Source organism: Mauremys reevesii, linkage group 23 (assembly GCF_016161935.1).
Source record: "Mauremys reevesii isolate NIE-2019 linkage group 23, ASM1616193v1, whole genome shotgun sequence".
Classification (NCBI taxonomy): Eukaryota; Metazoa; Chordata; order Testudines; family Geoemydidae; genus Mauremys; species Mauremys reevesii.
The window spans coordinates 5,755,770-5,779,405 of NC_052645.1; the positions used below are offsets into that span (position 1 = coordinate 5,755,770).

The window sequence follows — 23,636 nt, forward strand, 5'->3', positions numbered from 1 at the left end:
AAATAAGGCTGCAAAAATAAAGCACTGATATTTAGGAAATGCCAGAATTAAGGTTGCCTACATAAACTTTGCTTCAGCCCTCTTGTGCTTATGCATCATCATAACTATTTACATGACCATTTTATATTTTTTCCACAGGTTCCCTGTCTCATTCAGTGAATGATGCTCACTGTATAGGTACCTAGTCAGTATTTTTTTTTATCCTCATTCAGTGTGGGACCTCATGCTTATTTACTGTACACCATCCAAACCCTGCACAGAATAAGAAATTTTCCCATGGGCATTTTTTATGGCATTCATTACTGTAGCACCTGCGTGGCACTGATTACTGAGTGTTAAAGAACTTAGATGGGGAACTGTCGCCGAGTTTAAGGCCAAAATTATTAAGTGCCCAACTTTGGAGGCCCAGGGCCTGATTTTATTTCTGAGTGCTTAGTGTTTTTTAGCACTTAATATATTCACAGCTCCCACTGACTTCAGTAGCAAAAGTGAGTGCTTGGCAGGTCCCATGTATCTCATGTTGGGCACCCAGAACATGAACACACAGTGACCCTCTGGGAGAAGTTTGGTTTAAGTGACTTGCCCAGCATCAAGGAAGAACTATCTGGTGGAGGTGGGAAGGGAATCATTTTCCAGGGTAGCATTCAACTGCTTTAACTAAGAGTCCCCTGCCTCATTTGCTACTACCCACCTTCCAACTTCTGCAACAAACAAGGCGGGGTCCTACAGACAACAGCTTCCTTCAGTACACAACCCTGATTGAGTATCTGAGCAACATCTGTCAGTGCACTAAATGAGGCAGGGGTCCTGTGACCAAAAAAAAAAAAAAAAAGGGCGGGGGCACAGCATGATTGGAGCTGGGTTGTAACTGACAACCTTAAATCTGGCACTTCTACATTTCAATTGCTTCAATTTGCAATCTTAATGTTTTCTGTGTCGTTTTTTTCTATGGAAATGAGAGTAAGGTTTTACTGCTCTTTTGGCACTGCAGAAGCTGTCCAGCTTTGGAAGCTGGAGCTGGATTATTGTTCACACATCAACAGAACTGGCTTTGCCCTCTAGTGTCTTCAGATTCTGCTCCATTACACCTGTGCAAGCCCACTGAATGCAATATTCTATTCAGGTTCTTGTCGCAGCAGAGCTGTGGCCAAGGGTATAATTTTGAGGACAAGTGATGTGCAGGTATAACTGGCAGTTTTGGGGGTATGGACTCTAGTGATGCACTAGCTTGATTTTTCATATGTCTACATTGCAATAAAAACCCACAGTGCTGAGTCTCAGCCAACTCAGGTGCACAGCTTGGACTGTTGAGCTAAAAACTTGGGCTTGGGCTGGAGCCTGGGCTCAGAGACCCTCTGCCCTATCACCTAGCTCCAGATCCCAGTGTGCTTTCATAGATTTAAAAAAAAAAAATATTTGCCTGACAAACTGAGCAGACCTGCTGGAGAGTAGACAAGAATAAATGTGGAGCTCCACAAAGCCATTGTTAAAGTCATATTACAGAGTATAATCCTCCCTTTGGCTGGAGGAATAGCAAAAGGACCTTGCTTTCAGTCAGATGGAGGGGTTAGGTTTCAGATCTCTTTAGATTCTTATTTCTGCCTGTTTCTCAAAGCAGTCAGCTGGTGTCTTCCCGCCCTGCTTCCACCAAGTTTGTCATGCCTGCATTGTGTTCAGATTTCAGGGAGTTGTGGAAGGAGGGGAAGTGCTCTCCTGCACTGCATGATGCTACCATTGAAGAACCTCAGTTTTTATACCATTAAAATCAAACAAGCCATGCAATTATTTCTCTTCCCTCTCCCTTGATGCACTTTGTGACAGATGCATTTTGTTGCATAGAGAATATTGATCCCGAGGCTTCAAGATATTTTTCTAAACTTTGAATAAAACCGCTGGGGTTGTATTACGACACTTTTTATTGTTTTTTTTTTTCTTTGCTACCTTGTAAATGAAAGCCAAAGACCAAGGGCGCAGCAGGGTCATCACAAGCATCACACTGGGCATGCCAAAGGAAGACAGCAACAGGCTTGCTCACAAGCACAAGGACGGGTGGAGCTGTGAGCAAAGATGTAGCCTATGGTTGTCTAAAAATGGCTGAGACAAACCAGCAAATCACTGAAAGTAATGGGGGAGGGGGGTCACAACTGCAGTTTTTTACAGTGTTCTCAAATGGAGAAATGAGTTCAGCTGGAGCTGTAGAGTGTGTCTAATTCCAGCCCTCAAAGTGTTTCTCCATAGGACATTGTGCCTTGGTGTTTGAGTTGTGTCCTCAGAGAGCCAGGGCAACCTCTCCAATTATGTAAATGTGAGCAATTTGTGGGGGTCCCAGCTGTAGCCAGCACTGCACTATACAAAATATGCTAAACAAACTGTAACTAACCCAGATCACTGTATGCTGGCAGCTGTACTGATTCTCGCACAGGAGGAGATATTTCTGAGGCTTACATTGCCAAACCTGGATGCCTAAAGTTAGGTTTCTAAATATATAGTGAGGCACTTAAACAAAGTAGCCTAATTTTCAGCAGGGCCATGTGCCCACAAATCCCACTGACAGGAGTAAGAGCTGCTCAGCACCTTCCTTAATGAAGCTGCTTCTATTAAGTCTAACTTTAGGCACACAGGGTTGAAAGCTTTGGCCTGCCCAGATGACCTACAATATTAAACCACACCCAAAACAGCATGCAGCAGCTGCAGAAGAGTGTTTGTTATCCATGCAGTGAGGGTGAAAGATCACTCAAGCACTGCCCGCCAACTGGTAGATGACTGTCTATGGGCCTCAGTGTGTGAGTGCACACAAGTGAGGCTCCAGGAGTCAGGGCCGTCCCTAGCTATTCTGGGGGCCTGGCTAGGGCCGGGTCCCTGCACTTTCTGCCGCTGGTGAGTGCAGGCCCTGCCTTGCTGCAGTCCTCAGGAGTGGGGCTGGGGCTGGGGCTGGAGTGCAGCTGTGCAGGGCACCAGGAAATTTGGTGCCCCAAGTTTCATGGTGCCCCATGCAGCCGCGTATGGGTAAGGACGGCCCTGCCAGTGCCTTACTTACAGCTCTGAATTAAGGTGATTCAGATCAAGTATAAATGCAGAAAGCAAGCTCTAGCACTAGCACCAGCACCACATCCCAGAAGCTTCCAATGGGGTATACAGGGGTAAGAACATGGTGCATCCCTTTGGTAAGCACTAAAACCATTCCCCAAGTATATTGTCTTGGGGTCACTTCTGAAATGTCCTAGAGCAGGTGCAGGAGAGCAGCGTGCCCTGACCATCCCCCAGCTGGCATGCTGATGCAGGATCAGCTTTGCTCTGCTCACCTTAAATGTGTAGATCAGAGTTCAGAGGAGCTGAATCCACACAACTCAATTACTGAAGGGAGACACCCCTGAATACTGGGACTCTGCCTGCTAGGGGAATTATTGGAGAGACTGTTTGTTAACCCACCTATCTGTCCTGGCGCACCAGTGTAAACCAGGGATTCCAAACATAGGTGCTGGGGGTATTGCAGCACCCCTAGACTTGAAGTGTTTCCCCACATAAACAGGATTTACACTTTGATTCAATGGCTCTCGGCACCCCCCACTATACAAATTGTTCCAGCAACCCTGGTTCCAAACTACACAGCTAAGGACAGCGCTTAGCTTACCATAGGACCAATAAAACCAGCCCTCTGCTTTAGTACATAGAGGACAGGTCTCTGAATGTGCAGGCTTGCAGCACAGGGGAGCAGTGACTGCTGGAACCCAGCTGTCTCTTCAGGTTGCACTGGTGAGGGCAGTTGGAAGCCATTTCATGGGACTCAGTGCTGCATTTAGCTTTTGCAAGTGCTCATCTCTGAGTTTAAGAACTGGGAGTGGCTTTGGCGTAGGCTGGCTTCTTGTCATGTTCTGTAGGCCGGAGTCCTAGTAGTGAAGAACAGCCTTCTGCATTCTATCGATTGTTTTCTTAAGCTCATCATCAATTAGTTCATAGTCATGGTCAGAGCCATCGCTGACATTCGCATCTAAAAGGAAAAGGAAAGAGAATACCATGCAGGTGCTATGACAGCATTTGGGATGCCCTGGCTGACTCCATGTGCTAAGATACTAGGGAGGTACAGGCTATAGAAACCCTCTAGAGAGGCAGATTCTTGGGCTCAGTGTTGAGAGGCCTTGCGATGCAAGAGTAATACTTTTATCTGAATACAACACTGCAAAGGTGACTAACAGCAAAAAGCCCAGGAGCAAGAGCATAAAAAGCAATGGGCAATATAGTGTGTTTGCATGTTGCTAAGAAAGCAGTGCATGCTGTGCTCAATCAGACCAATGACCTAACCAGACTGGTATCTGGCTTCTGTCAGTGGCCAGTATCTGATGCTTTGAGGGGGATGACAAACAAAACAGTTCAGTGAACCTAGAGCCAGTTTTGGGGTGCTGTTAGTGGGAGGGCACATCCTTTCCAGCCCCTGCAGAGATCAGTTCACACCCTCAAGCATGAGATTTGTTTTTATGATTGTAGCCTACTTCTCTTTATCTGCACTGGCTGTGTGTGCTCCCTGAGTTGAAACAGCCTGATTTCTTCTTACATTATATTAAAATTTTAAAGAATATGAAAGTTGAAAAATCGAGCACTCGAAAGTTAGGAAGCATCAAAATTAAGCTTGTTTGCCTGGACAGCCTCAGTGAGGTGAGGGGTTGGTGGGTGGGTATTGTTCCTGTTTTACACATAGTTAAGGCCAAAATTGTTATATGGTCCACTAATTTTGGGTGCCCAATTTGAGATGCCTAGGCCCTGCTTTCTTAGAGTACTGATATTCATTTTATAGTACTGTGTATGTTCAAGCACAGATCCCACTGACCCTAGAGCCGATCAAAAATTTCCTGCTGAAAATGGTGTTTTCTGAAAACCGACAATATCTTCCCATGAAAAATTTAATTTTTGTCAACAAAAATGTTCTAAACAAAAATTGTAATCTAATTTCTTTTCAAATTGAATTTTAATTTTAATTTTTGAAATAATTTTTTTTGAGACCAGGTTTTTTCCCTCCTTTCTCACTCTGTTTTTTTGTTACTGAATGTGGTAGAATGAATAAGGTCTAGAATTTTTTTTTCTCCCTTTTCCTCTCTATAAGTTATCAAATCTTCCCCAACTTTAGAAAAGTTACAAAGGGACAAAAGGAGAAATGAAACTGTCATTCTGTTACTTGGAAACTTTTCCAAAGTTGAAGATTTGAAACACTACAGACTGGAAAAAAGGACTATGTGAGGAAAACCTTGGCCCGCATTCATTTTATTGCACTCAGTGGCAAAAAGGGGGAGAACTAACTTTGACTATTCAATTTTTTTGGTAAACCAATTTAAACATTTGAACCTTTTGAACCAGGAAGAAATTCCAAATGGCCCAATGTTTTGCAAAGTGATTTTTCCATTTCTTGGTCAAATCTAATCTCTGTGCAGGCTGATAGGAGCTGGAACGTTGATGCTGCAGAGGCAGGGGGAAACCCCCTAGTAGCGAACTTCCCAGCCCCTGCAGTGGTCAACACTCCCAGACCCCCTCTCCAGCTCCTGGCTGCTGGTTCCCACAGCAGGAAGCAAGTAATTATTTCCCACTCGCCTTTTTAGAATTGTGTCCAACATTGCATCCCAAGCAATGGGGGCACCATGTCACAACCCAGTAGCTTTCCCTTAGCATCATCAGATTAGTCCTAATAATTTTGCCACAGTGCATCACGCTGTGCACTTCCTTTTCATCTTTAGTGCTACAGCAGCAAGTCTATTGGACAGTCTCACCTGTAGCCTCTTTGAAGGGTTTCTTAGGCTTGGGGGCCATCTGCGAGCCAATCTGATGTGGTGAGTACTCATTCGGGGAACTCCGGACAGCCGAGGGACTCCTTGCATTCCTAGGCTTGTAGGACGGCGGCATAGACTCCTCGGGTGTGCACTTCGACTTGGACAAAGGGGGCAGTGGCTAATGGGAAGAGGAACAAGATGGATTTTAAAAACAAAAGGCTGTAGCTCAGTCTGTTGAAGATGCTGGTAGCAGGGTGTGTGGACTACAAGCCATAGGATAGTTGCCAAGAAAATCCAGTCCCAAATGGACACCAGAGAGCTGGGGTGCAGGATTTCGGCTAGAATTTCTGCAAGGAAGTGGGGTGATCAGCAAGGACCCCAACCTCTGCACGGGTCCCCTTCTTTCCCAGCTCCTCCTGTGTTCTGCTGCCTGGCTGAGTCCTTCTGTGATGCAGTAGAAGAGCTGCTCTGCCCCAAAGGGGGATAGGCAACACACACACACACACCTTTTCCCCCCACCACCCACCCCAGTACCTTTGGTTTCTCAGTGACCTCTTTGGCTCCAGATAGCTGGGTGCCTGCTTTGTCCCTGGAGTCTCTTCTTTTGGGGGGTCGCGGTGGGGGAGCCTCATTGCTAGGCATCAGCTTTAGCAAATGATAATAAAAGGATTCTGTCAGCTCTTCGACTTTTGACATGTCTGTCAGGGGTGTCTGCGGTGAGGCAGGCTCCTCTGTGAAGAACAGGGTCATGTCCAGCCACTGAGGGGGGATCTGGAAGCTCACTGACGGCGCCTCACATAAGCTGGTCACTAAGAAGGTCTCAGTGATTCGCGCTTCCAGCCGCACCGCGGAGAAAGAGCCCAGGACGTCATTGGCAAGGGAAGAATCCTTGGTTGCCACCTTGACTTCGCAGGGCAGCTGAAGCTGCTCCACTATCTCGGAGAGGCTGTATCTCCTGCTGTCGCTGACCTCTTCCACAAAGCCGCCTTCCAGGTGCAGTGGCAGCATGAGCTGCTCACTCTCCTCGTCCTCGCCACTGCTTCTGCTGCACAGGAGGACGTCGATGGATCTGTACTCTGCCTGCCTGCAGACCTGGGTCTTTGTCAGGTACAGCACCTCCAGCCGGTCCCCCATGCTGAGAGATGGCAGATCCTCCTCAGGGCTCTCACAGTCTTTAGTCACCACCACCCGCAGGCACTCACCCTTCCCCAGACTTGCTGTCAGGTCAAAGACTGTGGGGAACTCCCGGGGGCGTCTCCGAAACTTGCCCTGGTAGGTGCTGGAAAGCAGAAAGTGCCGGAAGCCCTTCCTGCCCTTGCTGGACGAGGCGAGGATCCTCCAGGCACAGGACTTGCCATGGATTTGGATCTTCTGCCCCTTCTGCAGGCAGGAAATCCAGTCGTTCTCAAAGATAGGTGGGTACGCAGGACCCTCCAGGATCTCGGCCTGCAAGGGGAAGGCCCCCTCCAGCCCCAGGACCTCACTCAGCATCAGTGGCTTGATGAAGTGGATGTGCTGAGACTCCTCGGTGACATCCTCCACATCCACTTCCAGGGTGGAGGGGATTTTCACCACCTCCTTCCGCACTGCAGGGGGAAACATACATCAGTGAGAGCCAGCAATCCCAACCCCAGCCAGTGTCACCCCATTGACCCTGGTGATGCCAGCTGGGAATCAGGCCCCAGATGCTTTTGCAGCCTACAATAACCAGGGGTTATCTCCCTGCCAGGGAGACCCTGGATCTGCACTGCTGCTCTCATCCAGGCTGAGATGCTGACAGGATGTACTGACCCTGGCTCCAATACTGGTTAAAACTCAGCATGACAGCTGCTATCCTGATACCCTGGGGAATGCATAGGGGACATCCAGAGCTGAAAGCATGAGCTGCTGTAGCATGAGCTAAAGTTTCTACTTGGGCTAGATCAGAATCCTGTCCTCTGTGGATTGGCACAGAGAGGTCCTGTAACACACTGATCAGTGGGTACAGAAACACAGCATTGGGGGCAGAGTGCATGTGTGTTTAACTACCTGGCCAATATGGACAGAGAGAAATGTGGTAGGTCAGTGGTTCTCAAACTGTGGGTTGCGATTAGGGTGACCAGATGTCCTGATTTTATTGGGACAGTCCCGATTTTTGGGCCTTTGTCTTATATAGGCTCCTATTACCCCCCACCCCGTCCCGATTTTTCACATTTGCTGACTGGTCACCCTAGTTGCGACCCCATTTTAATGGGTTTGCCAAGGCCAGCATTAGACTTGCTGGGGCCTGGGACTGAAGCCGAAGCCTGAGCCCCACTGTCCTGGGCTGAAGCCAAAGCCCGAGGGCATCAGCCCTGAGAGGTGGGGCTTGGGCTCTGTCTCCCCATACCTGGGTCACATAGTAATTTTTGTTGTCCAAAGGGGGTCATGGTGCAATGAAGTTAGGTCACTGCTATTCTAGGCAGAGGCGTGTTTTATAACATCATTCCAGTGTTGTTTGTGCCCAGCTCCAAGTGCTATTAGATCCCCCAATTGGCTACAATCAAATTTAAACCACAGTTTGAGAGCTGATGTGAATGAGGTCTATGGGGGCATGGCCAAGATATCCATCTGCTACAGAGATCTCCATCTGCACCACATGGGGGACTGGTCCAGCACACAACCAGCCTTGGACTGGGGAAATACAAAGGCAGGGCTCTAGGGGGAAAGGAAGTGGTACTCTTCCAAGCTCCAACCACAAAATTGGCCCCACCCATGTGAGTCACCAAAATGAGTCGCTGCTCGCACAAGATTGTGCAGCTGCTCAAGCGTGTGGCCCCTAAGCTTTGCTGGGCTCCTGGGGGCTGGTTCCTTGCTGAGGAAAAACCTCTCAGTGAAGCATGCAGGTCTGCAGCCTGACCCCGTTCTCCCATGCAGCTGGACACTGACAGGAACAACACTGGGCCAGTGCTTCTATATCCCGGGAAATTTCCCAAAATCTGGGAATTTTTGAGTAAAATGTTTCAATTTGGGAAATTGGGAATTTTCATTCAAAACCTAAATAATCCTGGGAAAAATTCATAAAAAGTAAAAGACTTTCCAAATCTCAAAAATCCAGGGAAATTTTCATAAAAAGAAAAATATTTGCGCTTTTTTTAAATTTCCCTCAAAATGCATTCTTCGATTGGTGAATATTTGTCATGTGATTTTCATAATCAGGCTGTGCTGCTCTCCTATTGTTGGTGCGTCAACATACTAGACCGTGACGGCACAAGTGAAGTGACAAGTGCGCACATGCACTCACAACAAACCAACCTCAGCAACAGCTGGCTGGCGGGTAATGAGGAGATGGTTATCAAATTTATCTTCTAGGTAAGGTTTCTTCCAATAATTAAATCTATTGCAATACTTACTGATTATGATTAGTTTCTTGATCTGTCATTAAATCTCTAAAATTTTGTATTTCGTGCTTGCAGTTGCACAGAGAATGTGGACCAGAGCGTTCGGCTATTCATAAATTTGTAATAGCACCTTCCTCCAAGCAAATATTAAATATCTTTGCCTACTGTGTTAGGTAATACACCTCTACCCAGGGCCGGCTCCAGGCACCAGCCGAGCAAGCTCATGCTTGGGGTGGCAGATTCTACGAGGTGGCATTCTGCCCAATCCTAGGGCGGCACGGCCGCTTTTTTTTTTTTTTTTTGGTTCGCCGATCTGGCCGCCCTGTAGGGGGCGGTGGTGCGGAGGAGGGGAGCGCCCTGCTGGGAGCCGGCTGCGTGCTCCGTCTGCCCCAGCTGGTGCCAGGTCTGCAGCCAGCCGGGCAGGGCAGCCTGCATCCTTCGCTCCCCGCCGACCGGAGCAGCGCGGAGCCCGCCTGGCAGGCGGCACGGCAGTCGGGGCCGTGTGGCGAGCACCCTGCTGAAGCCCTGGTCGCCCCCCCCTTTATTCTATCCCCCCCACTCCCTCCTCCCTCCCCTCTGCTAGCCGGGGCATGTCTGCAGTGCAGGGAGTCCCCCTGCACCCTGGCTCCGGCCGCCCCACAGCTTTGTTGTTTTTTTCCCCTGCTTTGCCGCTCGGGCCACGCTGCAGGTTTTTTTTTTTACCCTGCTTGGCTGGTCCGGCCATCCCCCCCCCCCCCTTTTTTTTTTTTTGGCTTGGAGCGTCAAAAAAGCCATTGCCGGCCCTGCCTCTACCCCGATATAACGCTGTCCTCAGGAGCCAAAAAATCTTACCACATTATAGGTGAAACCGCATTATATCGAACTTGCTTTGATCCACAGAGGGTGCAGCCCCGCCCCCCCGGAGCGCTGCTTTACCACGTTATATCTGAATTCGTGTTCTATCGGGTCGTGCTATATCGGGGTAGAGGTGTAATATATAATATGTTCCCTTCTTTGATTTAAATATAAATTGAAATATACATTATACTAATTATCACATTCCATGATTTCAGAGATCTCTTTCCATTTTTTATCTAAGTCTGGTGAAAAGAGGAAGAGGACTGCAGGAGTAGACAAAGATCCGTCCACATCGAAACAAAACCAAGAGGAGAGCACCCCGACAGAGTATTGAAGACTCGGGGTGAACTTCCACCAAAAGAGAAGCCATCTACTTTCAAAAAAGCCTTTCAAGACTCCTGGCTTCAAGAAGGTAAATAAAAAGACTGGCTGCAGAAAGTAGAAAACAATAGTTTTTGAGCTTATTGCAAATGTTGTGATGTAAAAATCCAGGCAGGTACTAGTGAGTTAGATAAGTTCGCTAAAGGTAAAAAACAAAAACAAAAGTATCTAATACAGTATGAGACAGTATCTAATACAAAGAAAATTGATGATATGTTTAATAAACAAGATTGCGAAATTAAAAAAGCACAAAAATTTGAAGAGTAAGTTAAAAATGCAGAGATTAGAATGGCCTGTTACTTTGCTGAACACAATGTCACTATTTAATCTGTAGAACACTTGACTGAAGTAGTTAAAAATGTTTCCCTGATTCCAAAATTGCTGAGGCTGTAACATTAAAGAAAGATAAATGTACTGCTATAATTAGCAATGTTTTGGTGCAAACTGAGACTGAGGAACTTATAGAAAAATTTAAAGTTAATGAATTTAGATTATTCAGATCAATTCATGTTTGCAAATATATCTGAACTGGCTAAAAAGGTTTTCACATTACCACATTCAAATGCAGCATGTGAAAGAATTTTTTCCATGGTAACTGACATAAAAACATAGAAAGAAACTTTATGACAACCAAAACACTCAATTCTAGTGTAGTTATAAGGTCAGCTTTGAAAGCAAAGCAAGAGAAATGTTCTAATTTTGTAATTACTATTAAGCACTTGTATTTACATTATAAAAATATGTACAGTAAAAATGACAGTGATAAAACTCGTTAAAATATTAATGATGGTAATGATGTTCCTAGTGACGACTCAGACCATGAGTCAGAAAATGGATAAAACTAAGAGATTATAATAATAAGGAAAATTATATAAAAGAGTGTTGTTTGTTCTTTCTGTTCGCTTTTTTATCTTATTTTATAATCATATGTTTACTTTTTATTTTTTCAATGTAACTTTGCTGTACTTATTAATACTTTTGTTTTTAAAATAGTGAAATTTGTGTAAAATACATTGTTTTCTATCATTTCAATCCTACTCGTCATGTGTTAAATATTTTATTTACTGTAAAGTAACATAAGTTTAAAATTGAAAAACATGTCTATACATTTAAAAATTATAATAAATGTAAAATATCTCAAATGAATAAGAATAATTTTGGATATAATATATATTATGTAGTTATTAAAAACACACATATTACGTTCCTTTGAGATTTTGAAATAAAAAACTGTATCTGGGAATTTTTGACCAGATTTGGGAATTTTTTAGCACTAAGTTGGGAAAAGTTGGCATCACTACATAGAAGCACTGCACTGGGCCCTCACCCCGCCCTGTGGGGACTGCAGTGTCCTCAGCGCTGGTGGATTTCAGCCGGGCTGGAGCCAGCTGCTAATGTTAGAAACTCCACCCCTCTGTGAATTTGAGCGCTCTGATTGGCTGCCTGCCCCACTTGCCTGCCTGCTGGGGCTGAGCAACCAATCAATCTGCTGTAGGAAGAGTTCTCTCCCCACCTTCAGCAACCTGAAGCCATTCTCCAGAGTGAGTGAGTGAAGTGATGTGGGCTGAACTGATGGGAAGTCGGTCTTCGGGGGCAAGCTTGATTTGGACATTGGGGGGTAATATTAATTGCTGGACAGGTGATGGCCAAAACGGGGGGTGAGAGCTCCTGCAGCAGGAGCCAAGATCCCCCAACCCAATGAATCTGGGAGTGTGGGCAGCCCCACTTGTCACCCCACACACGCTGGGCCCCACTTGTCACCCACACACTGGGCTGGGCAGGGGGAATTTGGCACCCAGAAGACATACCAAAACACACAATGTCATCTTTTTAAAAAAATCTCATGAATTTTGGGTGTGAGTCACGATTTTTGATCATTTGAGGTTGGCACTATTGAAACTACCCCATACTTCTGAGAGAGATTGGAGGAGCAGATAGCCTGGAACAGAGCAGTGCCATTTTGGCAGATGTGTGCATGCCAGATGTTTCCAAGCCCTGTCCATAACTGAACGTTACACCTTCTATGACTTGTGGTGTGTGCACCTGGGCCATGAATTAGATGGGGGCTCATAAGTCTAATAGGAATCCCTAATTCCTATTGTGCTAGCCAGTTTTGTAAGGAGTGAGACTGTTATGGCTGCTCAGCTCAGGGCCCAGAAGCAGCTGGTGCACAGCCAAGCACGGTACTGGCACCGCTCAGAAGTGTCCTGTTCTCCAGAATCTGAGCTTTCAGCTTTAAGAAAAGTCTATAGCTGTTATGATTGTGAAGACAAGCTCAGAAACATGAACCACCTGTAACTAATGCAGAGCTGAGTCTGCAGAGAGCCTGAGAAAACAGCTTGGAGAGGTGTGAAAAAACCCACTCATCTCAGTGAGGGATTACCACAGGCATCCATCGATGGTCATTTAAGATGTGGAACTCATTGTCCCAAGAAGTTGCTGAGGTGAAGAATTTAACAAGATTAAAAAAGGAGTTGGATAGTTATATGGAGACCAAGAATATCCAGTTATCTCAATACTAAAAAAAAGTGTTGGAATATTAGAACAGCCTAAGCATACACAGAACTGGGACATTAAACCTTGTGCTTCAGGATTTAAACCAATGTCTAATATTAGAGACCATGTGAAACCTGGGGAGGGAAGGCGCAGATTATATCACTTTGGTTACTGTGGGATTCTTATGCCTTCCTTGGAAGCATCTGGTGCCGGCCACCCTTGGAGGTGAGATATTGTATGTTTGGTCTGATGTTGGGTTCCTCAGTTGGGAGGAAAAATTTGATCAGAAAAATGTGAATGATAATTGGAAATTGTTTAAGAACACTTTTCTACATGCCCCAAAAGCCAAAATCCCACCACTAAGGACGAGGGCCATATTGGTTAAAAAAAACAACCTGGTTTAAAGGGGAAGTGAAGGCAGTTATACATAATAATAATAATAATAATGTAAAAAATGGAAGAAAGGGGAAGCTGCTCATCAGAAGCTAGGAATTGTATAAAATAGATAAGGGAAGCAAAGTGACACAAAGCAAAATCTATGGCCAGCAGAGTTAAGGACAATAAGAATGATTTTTTTTTAAAGTATATTAGGAACAAAAAGAATGCAAACAATGGTATTGGTTCATTACTAGATGATGATGGTAGAATTATCAATAATATTGCAGAAAAATCAGAAGTAATCAATAAATATTTCTGTTCTGTATTTGGGGGAAAATAGATGATGCAGGCATATCATATGATGATAATAATAACACTCTTGCAATTCCACCAGTATCTCAGGAAGGTGTTAAATAGCACCTACTAAAGTTAGACATTTTTAAATCAGCAAGTCTGGATAACTTGCATCCAAGAATTTTAAAAGAGCTGACCGCGGAGCTTGCTGGACGATTATTGTTGATTTTCAATAAGTCTTGGAGCACTGGGAAAGTTTCTGAAGACTGGAAGGAAGCTAATGTTGTGCCAATATTTGAAAAGAAAAAGGGGATGAGCTTGGTACTTATAGGCCTGTCTGGCTGATCTTAATCCTGGGTAAAATAATGGAATGGCTGATATGGAACTTGATTCATAAAGAATTAAAGAAGGGTAATATAATTAATGCCTATCAACCGGTTTATGGAAAGTAGATCCTATCAAGCTAACTTGATATACTGTATTATTTTGATGAGATTACATGTACTGATGAAATATATTTAGACTTCTGTAAGGCATTTGACTTGGTACCATACACTATTTTGATTTAAAAACTAGAAAAATATATAATTAACACGGTGTGCACTAAATGGACTAAAAGCTGGCTAACTGATAAGTCTGAAAATGTAATTGTAAACAGGGAATTGTCATTGAACGGTATATTTCTAGTGTGGTCCTGGGAAGACTGGTTCCTGGCCCTACTCTATTTAACATTTTTATCAATGACCTGGAAGAAAACATAAAATCACCAACAAAGTGTGCAGATGAGACAAAAATTGGGGGAGTGGTAAATAATGAAGAGAACAGGTCATTGACACATAGTGATCTGGATCACTTGGTAAGCTGGGGGCAAGCAAACGATGTATGTTTTAATATGGCTGAGTATAAATGTATACATCCAGGTACAAAGAACGTAGGCCACACAAACAAGCAGAGAAAGGTGTAACACAACAATGGCTGGAAGTTGAAGCCTGACAAATTCAGAGTGGAAATAAGGTGTACATTTTTTACCAGTGAGAGCAATTTGCCATTGGAACGATTTATCAAGGGTCATGGTGGATTCTCCATCATTGACAATTTTAAAATCAGGATTGGATTTTTTTAAAAAGCTCTGCTCTGAGGATTATTTGGGGGCAGGTTTCTGGCCTGTGTTATACAGGAGGTCAGACTAAGTGATCACGTGATCCCTTCTGGCCTTGGAATGTGGGAATCTATGAATCCCAGCTGGCAGTTCCTAGGTTCCCAAGTAAATATCAGCATCGTTACCATTCCATTGCTCATGTGAAAAAGGAGAGTGCGGGGTGGGGCAGATTTGTACAGTTCACTGTGACTGCTCGGTTTGATGCCTTACATGGGTGGCGCTTGGGAGATGCCATGACTTATCCCGCCCCCCCGGACAAGAAGGAGCTGAGCCCAAGGAGCCCCATCAAGGTGAGCCAGGGGCAAGAAGCCCAGGGGAATCCAGGGGCAACACCATCATATTTTGAAGATCTGCACAATTTACTGTGAGCAGCAGCATCCCATTTTGGTTACTCACATAGGTGCTTGGAAAAGTACTGCCATCTTTGTTATCCAGTCTGGCCCACTAGCTTAAATTGTCTGATGTGGATTATTTGGGTTCTTAATAGCTTCAGTTAATGATTTAAATAAATGCCTCAGTTCATTGAAAGGAAAGTTCTTCCCCAACAAAGTCACACAGAGACAGCAACACACACGTTGAGGTGGGCATACACTAGGGGGACCACCATTGTTGAATGGAAATAAGGAAAAACCATGACTTTAAGGGACATTTAAGGGACATTTTAGGGAAACACCATTTCCCTTCGCATAGCATGGATTGTTCTCTCAAGTGTACAATTCAATTATCGTAAGTTTCAACTTAAAGTTTAAAACATACTAATGATCTGTTTTAGTACATTTCAGTACATTTTACAATAAGGGCTGAGTGGTTGCCTTAAGGGACAAAATCAATGAAATAAGGGGCTGCCCCTTAAAATAAGGGATGGGTGGTCACCTTAGCACACACAGAGACTCCAGGACACACCTCCCCCACAAACTGACCCAGAGGCACGGAGCCATACACACACCACTCCATCCAGCTCTCTCTCTCACATACACCCCCAGCAGCCCCGGCTGCATCCGTACTCACTGTGCATTATCGCCTCCACTTCGTACACGGGGCAGAGGAGCAGTGAGTGCCGGCTGAGTGCAGAGCATTTCAGGCGCTGGCCCCTCAGGGCTTCCGACTGCAGCACCTGGCTCAGCGTGTAGCTCTGCTGCCCGGTGCACTCATAGAACTGGCCCTGGAGGGAGAAGGGGAGGCAGAGCAAATGCTGCCCATCCTGCCCCATGGTCGTGCAGTTGGCAAACTCCTGGCCCTCATGCCTGGCCACCGAAAGCAGGGAAATGGGCTGGCCCTTGGGAATGACCCGCCCATCCACGGTCAAGTCAGCTGCTGAGGTGAAGGAGAAGGGCATGTCCTGGAGCCCTGCTGGCCTGGTCCAGGCAAGCTTCTTCAGGCTGGTGTATGACAGCTTGTCTCGGCTGGGCTGGAAATGGCCTGCAGGAGGGCAAGAGGAAGCTCCCCGTTAGTGCGGCAGGTAGAGTTGCTGCGACTGGGATGATCCTGAGGCCACAACACTGGAAAGTTGGCCATGTGCACTGGAACCCAGGCAGGCCTTCCAGGACAGCTACCTCAACAAAGGGACAGTCCTGCCTGGGAAAACCTGGCTAGGCAACCCTGAACCAGGGACCCCAGGAATGAAGCACCTCATGGAGCCTTGTCTGTACACAAGCCTGAGCCATGCACAGATCCCAGCAGCACCTGCATGGGGGGCTGCCCCACCCCACAATGGCAGTGGGGCTGGGGATTAGCCACACCCGCCTCAGCAAATGCGGCCAGAGTGGGGGTGTGGCCTGGAGGTGATGGGCATGTGTGTATGTGGCTGTGTGTGTGTGTGTGTGGCCTGCATGTGGTGGCCAGGGTGTGCGTGTGGCTGGGGCATGTGTGTATGTGGCTGTGTGTGTGTGTGTGGCCTGCATGTGGTGGCCAGGGTGTGTGTGTGGCTGGGGCATGTGTGTATGTGGCTGTGTGTGTGTGTGTGGCCTGCATGTGGTGGCCAGGGTGTGCGTGTGGGGTGTGTGTGTGTGTGTGTGTGTGGCCTGCATGTGGTGGCCAGGGTGTGTGTGTGGCTGGGGCATGTGTGTGGGGCTAGGGTTGCCAGATATCTGGTTTTCGTCTGGAACACCTGGTCGAAAAGGGAACCTGGTGGCTGCTGACCAGGCCATTGAAAGTCCAGTCGGCAGTGCAGTGGGGCTGAGGCAGGCTCCCTACCCGGCTCTGCGTAGCTCCCGGAAGCAGCTGCCATGTCTCTGTGGCCCTTAGGTGCAGGGAGGCCAGGGAGGCTCCGTGCACTGCCCCCCACCCCGAGCACTGGCACCTATGCACCAGGGTCCCTTTCGACTGGACACCTGGCAACCCTAGACAAGCGTGTTCAGTTTTCTGCAATCAGAAAGCTGGCAACCGTAGCAGGGCCTGTTTGTGGTGGGCAGGCTCTGTTTGGTTATAGGTGGCTGGGGAGTGTGGTGGGGGGAAGCCTGTATGTCATGGTAGGGTGAGTGTGTGGCCTATATATATTGGTGGTGTGGGGGCAGTGAGACTGTGTGTGTGTTTATGGCTGGGATGAGGATGGCTGGTAGGTAATGGCGGGGGTGGGGGGGTATGTGAGGAGGCTGGGGTGTGTGTGTGTATGTTTGGATATGTGTGTGTATGTGTATTTGTGTTTGTGTATGTGTACGGATGGCTGGAGGTAGTGTTGGGGATGTTGATGTGTGAGGGAGCTGGTGGCTGAGCCTGGAGGCAGTGTGTTGTGGGAGAGGGGAGGGCTGGTTTGTGTGTGGATGGCTGTGGTGTGGATGGCCTGGAGGTAGGGGGGGGTGTGTGTATGTGTGTAGGGGGGAGGCTGGGAGTGCAGATGGTCTGGAGGCAGTGATGTGTGTGTGTGTGTGTATGGCTGGGGTGCGGATGGCCTAGAGGTAGTGGTGGGGGGCTGTATATGAGGGGGGGGGTGGGGTGTATAGTGTGGAGGAGGATGGGGTGTATCTGTGTGTGGTGGGCGGGTGCCTACCTGCAGTAGGCTGGGTGGGCATGGGGTGTCCCAGTTTACCTTTGAAGTTCAGAGGCAGCTCTGTTGCTTGCCCGGTCTTTGGATCCATGCAGGTGACCTTCTGCAGGCAAAGGCCAGTAATTTTCATCAGATCCCCTGTTGATAAGCAGCACTCTCTGCCACTCACCTCGTACACCGACCCTGCAGGGGAACATGGGGGCGGTTTATGGGTGTTTCTGTGGTTGCAGTCAGTCAGCCAGCGCTGACAGCGCTGCAGTCACTCAGCCCGTCTCCGGGGTGGAACCTCACTGTCACCCAGCAAGGCCCTCGCTCCCCAGGAAGCAGCACACCTTGGAGAAGGGTCCTAGCGGGGAGGAAGGATGGAAGGATGGCCCACTCGAGACCCTGGGCAAGGCAGTGCGGCCCAGAGCCTCCAAAGTGCTTAGGTGCCTAACTCCCATTGATTTCAGTGGGAATCGGGTGCCTAGTTACCTCTGGGGTTCTGGACCTTAATCTCTCTGGGCCTCAGCTCCCCATCAGTACAGTGGGGTAAGAGCTCTGTTGCGCCCCCGTAAGGACAAACACAATAAAGACTGTGATGTTCCCAGGTATGACAGTGCTGGGCCCGCATCAGTTCCCACCCTAGACAGTCAGAGCCTGTTGGCTAACAAGCTATTACCGGTGAGGGCAGCCACCAGGCTGACCAGGAGGGGAGCGGCTGCGCAGGCCTGTGCAGTCCAGGCCAGCGAGCATGCTCCTTGGTGGGACAGGAGACCCCTCCAGCCAGCACCAGGACTGAGGAGGCCTGGGAAGGAGGTGTGTGCAGGGCAAGGGCCAGAAGGTCTCCCTGTGGGCAGTGACTCTGCTCTCGGGAGCCTTTCCCCTCCGGAAAGAGGGACGTCCACATTAACGGGCCACACTGGGACCGTGGCTGCGAGCACGGTAGCTGAGGGCCGAGGCAGCGCTTCCTGAGCCAGAGAAACGGCGAGCTGGGAGAAATGCCTTCCAGAGACTGCCCCAGCCAAGGGCGGGGTCACTGCAGACAGCAAGGCCATGGGAGCACCATGCCCAGGCCTTCTGTAGCTCAGGGCTTGAGGGGCCCCACTGCAAATGATGCCGGCTCCCGAGACCTGGGTATCTAGACACCAGCAACTGTAACAAAAGTCTTGTCCTGAGGGGGGAGATCGCTGACATAGAACTCCCAGGCTTCCAGGGTGGAGCCACCTGTTGTGCCTGCTGGAGGCGGGGGTGGGGGGCCAGTCGCACCTGCTGGAGGCGGAGGTGGGGGAAGCAGTCGCACCTGCTGGAGGCGGGGGTGGGGGAGGCAGCCATTGTACCTGCTGGAGGCGGGGGTGGGGGAGGCAGCCATTGTACCTGCTGGAGGTTCGGGAGAGGAAGGGGCGAAAGTAGCTGAATTGTGGAGGCTCCTGGCAGGCACCTCTTGTTACCCTGCAAGGTGAAGGCAGGGCTGGCGCAGCCCAGAGGAGAGTGCTGGAGTGGCCAACAGGCTGGCGGTGTGAAGGGCCAGCACCCAGCCACCATGGCAAGGCTCCCTCTTGCTAGAGGCTGGGGTTAAAAAGGCAACTCACAGTCCTGGGTACCTTGAGAATTGCCACATTCTGCCCTCCCCCAGAGCTGCAGGCTGCCTGGCCAGGTGTTCCCTCATATGTGCAGTGAACTGAAGCACATGGCCTAATGGCTATTTTAAAGCTTATGGGAAGCTGCTGACTAATTTTTCTCACACTGATTCATTTCCAGTCCTCATTCAGTGCCACAGAGATTAGCCACCCCCACTCACAGCCAAGAGTTCTGCTTTTGCTGAGCCCTGCGTGGGCGTGATCCAGCAGAAAGGGTCTCAGCATGAGGGTTGGTAACAGACTGTCAGGGCACCGCATCCATCCCCTGGGACAATGCTCTCTGGATCATTCTCCGCACGCTGGCTCGAGCCAGGCCCCAAGTCCATCCCAATGGCACGGGGGACAGGAGATCAGTGCCTCCTGGTCCCGAGCAGCTTGTGGGGCTGCTTCCATCTGAGGCTGGAACTGGTTCCTCATTCCTAGTGCCTTATTCAGAGGCCAAAATGTTGTAAAAGATCATCAGTGTAAGATTACATAAATGTCACCAAACGTGATTGGATTGTATAACTGGTTGCGTTAGTAATTAATGTGTTATTAATTACTTACTGTCCAAATAAGGAATTAGCCCTTAATTGACTGACTGACAAAAGAACTCTGGGTCACCCCAGGAGCCATGGCCCTGTGAACACCAGAAGGAGCTGGATTTTGCCACTCCTTGTCCCAAAGCATTTTTCTTTGGCCTGTGTCATGAGCGCTTCACCTCCGAAAACATACCTATGTATATGGGCGGTGGGTATTGTAGGCAGGAGAAGGCTGTGCCTCCCCAAACAGCCTGGGATGGCACCCTCCACCCCCAGATCCCCTCCTGCCTGCCATTCCCTTCTGTGGCTGAGAGGCTGGAGCTGGCAGGCTGGTGCCACAGTGTGCACAAGCCCCCCGGACTGAGGCCATGTCATGCTGCCCATCCTCCTGGCGCTGGGGCCATGCTGCCTGCCCAGTGCTCCGGCCGCCCAGTGCTGGGGCTGGAGACAGGTGTGGGGGGGTGGCCGTGTGGGGGGGTGTGTGCTCTGGGCTCCAGTGGGGGAGGAGGGGCAGAGGAGGCTCAGCCTCGGGCAGACGGAGAGGACCCGGGAGCTAGCCTCCCCCAAGGGCATGTTCACCTGCCTTACATGCGCACAGTTGTAATTAGCAAATTATCCTTTAGTAAGGAACTGGGGATTCAACCCCCATAAGTGACAAAATTATCAGTTAAAACTACTTTTCATCATATAATTGGATTTGCCACTAACCAATTTTTTCACAAGAAGTGTCTGTTTTCTGCAGAAAAATTCAACTTCTTGTCCAAATAGCTAACCCCTGAAAACTGAGACATTCATCTCCCAGTGTGATGCTGTGACAAAAAGGACTAATGTGATCCTTGGATGCATAAACAATGGAGACATGAGTAGGAGCAGATTGATGATTTTACCTCTGTATACTGCATTTGTGAGCCCAATACTGGAATGCTGCACGTTTCTGGGGTCCACATTTCTAAAAGGATGCAGAAAAATTGGAGAAGGTGCAGACAAGAGCCACAAAAATGATTCAAGGTAGGGTGACCAGGCATCCCGGTTTTAAAGAGACCGTTCCATATTTAAGCCCTCCTGCAACTGTCCCAACTTTTTCTTAAAAACAGACAAATTGTCCCGTATTTTCTGTCTCCCCCCACTCAGTACTGGCGGGTCCTGCTGCGGGCTGGATCCCTGCTCACCAGCTGCCCGCTCACCAGTGGTGAGTTGGGGGTGGGGATCCAGTGGCTGACTATGGGGTGGGTGTGCAAGGCTGTTGGCGGGGTGAAGATGCAGTGCGTGGGGCTGTCCATTCTTTGTGTGGCTGGGCTCACAGACACAACACTCAGCAGGATGCATGTTTTTAAAGTTGTTACATAATTAAACACAGGGTGATAAATGTAGCCATTTTCCCCAATTCTTAATTTATCTAAAAAGAAAACAGGGTTCCTATTGATTTCTTAATTTGTAACTGTCTGTATAATTTCTCTGCAACAGTTTGGGACAGATTGCTGGAATACTGGGTTTGTGGACAAATTGTTGGAATACTGGGTTTGAGTTATTTGTTTAGTGTATGATTACTTAGAATGAAAATGCAAAATAGAAATGTGGGCATGATATTTGGCAGAGTTTTGCTCAGTATTAAACTTCAGCTCTGGGAGTAGCAGACCCTTATCTCTCCATAACAGGATAATGGTCACATGTGACTTGAGGTGACCTGAGAACTATTTTGTAATTTACAGTCAATCAAAATGTAGTTCCTTATTTAAGTGCTATTTGTTCCCTTCCTCCATGGACCCTGTGACTCCCCTCAACTTGCTTCCTCCATGGACCCTGTGACATCCCACCCCACAGCTCTCTTTCTTCACAGACCTTGTGAAATGCCCCCAACCTACTTCCCTTGGCACCCTGCCATGGACCCTGGGTACCTGCTACTGTCTCCTTACTCTATGGACCCTGTGACCCACCACACATACACCCTTTCTCCACAGACCCTGTGACACCTCCCCATAGTGCTGTTAATATTAACTTTTATGATTTTTGTATATTAAACGATCATGATTCTTTTACATGCTAACCAAAATCCTTTTTATGTTGTGTATCTATATATATTTTAGTTTCCTGTATCTATGAAGCTGAAAGTTCTGTCCTGAACCTGAAGTTAGTAAGTAGGCAACTCTCAGGAATTTATGTAATTGGGCTGCATCTAATTATTCCCTGCACCTCTAAGACTATGAGACTCCAGATATCCAGGAAAAGGATCTCTCAAAACTAATGAAGGTCCCTGCAAAAGTGACTTATAATGAACAAGACTGGGTCATTGATAGGGAGGCACACGTAATTCAGTTACGCTCTGTGGTTGATAAGAGGTATTTGTTGTTGCATATGTTTTCTGTGATACATGAAATAATGACAAATCGAAAGATGTTTTAACTTGTTAGGAAGTGCTTGTTGCAACAGTGTCCTTAATAATAACTGAGTTAGGAATCCCTTCAGCATACCTGGCATGTAACCTAAGATGCCATACAAGAAATTCCATATGTATTTAGGTAAAATGAGAATTTGAAAACAACACACAGTGAAATTAACTGTAGGGAAGTAATTTTTCCCTCCAAAAAGGAATGGCTTTGTCTCTCATCCTACAAAAGGACAGAGGTATGGGGAGTTAGAACATTGCCAGCACCCCACCACTGGGAGGAAAGGGGCCAGCTCTTCACCTTACAGAGAGGTAAGAGAGCTTTTCTTTCTCTATATGCTGTGTTAATCATTGATTAAATAATTCCATTTGAGCTTGTTGTTTTGACAATATTGCTTTGTTATTAAATTCAGACACAAACAGCACCTTCCCCAATGAACCCAGCAATCCACCCACCCCCGTGGACCCCGTGACACTTCCCCCACCCCCTGTGACCTCCTCCCCCCACAGACCCTGTTGTTGGTGTCCCTAGGCCTAAGTGAACCAAAGTTGTGACTCTAGGCCTGAGTAAACCAAAGTTCTTCCATGCTGTGAACTTTAACCAGCCTAAGATGCTAATAAACAGCAAGCAAAATGTGTAACTGTCAGCTTTCTTAGCTTGCAGATGCAGTACAGCTCGAAACAGCAAAAAGCGGCAGTAAGACGAGGGAGAAGGGGGAGGAAAGTCTGCATGCGTCTGTGCTGTGAAGGCCATAGATAAACATGCGAATGAGAACAGTTCTAACAAGCTACATTATAGTGTTAAGTGTAACTGTTGCAGGGGGGAGGGAGGAAGGGGGAAAACAAGGAGGGTATAAATACTGGGACCCCGCCTGCGTGCGGGTGTGCAGGATTTGAGATGGCTTTTTCTCCCTTATTTGGGCTCAAATAAACTTGGTTTGCTTCTCCACCCTGGTGTGTTAATTAGTGCGACGCACACCGGGCAGCGAACCCCGCTGTTGCCCCTCCTCGGGCCCTTTGGGCCGGCAACACTGTGGCACTCCCCCACAACTCCCTTCCAGGGGACTCCTCCAACACCTTTCTCCCGAGAATCTGCCTCCCCCATGGATCCTGGGTACCCCCCAGTACTCCCTTCCACCTTGGATGCTGCAACATGCCACACCCCCTTCCCTCCTGCACCCTGCAACAGCCTTCCCGCACACCTGTGCTCTGCCTGGAAGGCCCACACTGTATCTGGTGGCAGGTCTTTACCCCTCCTCTCTTTCTGAAATCTCTAGATGGTGACTCCTGCCTCCTGCCTACCCCATCAAACCCTTTGTTCCCATCCAGGTTTCAGGGGCTGTGTAAAATCTGCAGGCCCCTGATTGGATCTCGGTGAGGAGCAGCATTAACCACACTAGCCAGCAGGGCTGGCCTTAGGGAAAATGATGCTTTGGACGAACTTGTATTTTGGTAGCCCACCATCACCCCTGG

General features: G+C 47.9%; 1 protein-coding gene across 3 annotated transcripts in view; it reads right to left on the minus strand.

The window, feature by feature from the left end:
• Positions 1-927: 927 nt before the first annotated feature.
• Positions 928-23,636, minus strand: part of THEMIS2 (thymocyte selection associated family member 2) — a 49,304-nt gene continuing 26,595 nt past the window's right edge. For 2 of the 3 annotated variants that reach the window (XM_039511355.1, XM_039511356.1), the window contains exons 2-6: positions 17,683-17,823; positions 15,666-16,076; positions 6,288-7,339; positions 5,754-5,931; positions 928-3,988 (exon numbers count right to left, since the gene is read on the minus strand). In XM_039511355.1, coding sequence (XP_039367289.1) covers positions 3,888-3,988; positions 5,754-5,931; positions 6,288-7,339; positions 15,666-16,076; positions 17,683-17,823 — 1,883 coding nt within the window. In that variant the 3' untranslated portion in view covers positions 928-3,887. Of the gene's footprint in view, positions 3,989-5,753; positions 5,932-6,287; positions 7,340-15,665; positions 16,077-17,682; positions 17,824-19,420; positions 19,572-23,636 lie in introns of those variants that run through there. The other variant, XM_039511354.1, reaches the window with a different exon arrangement.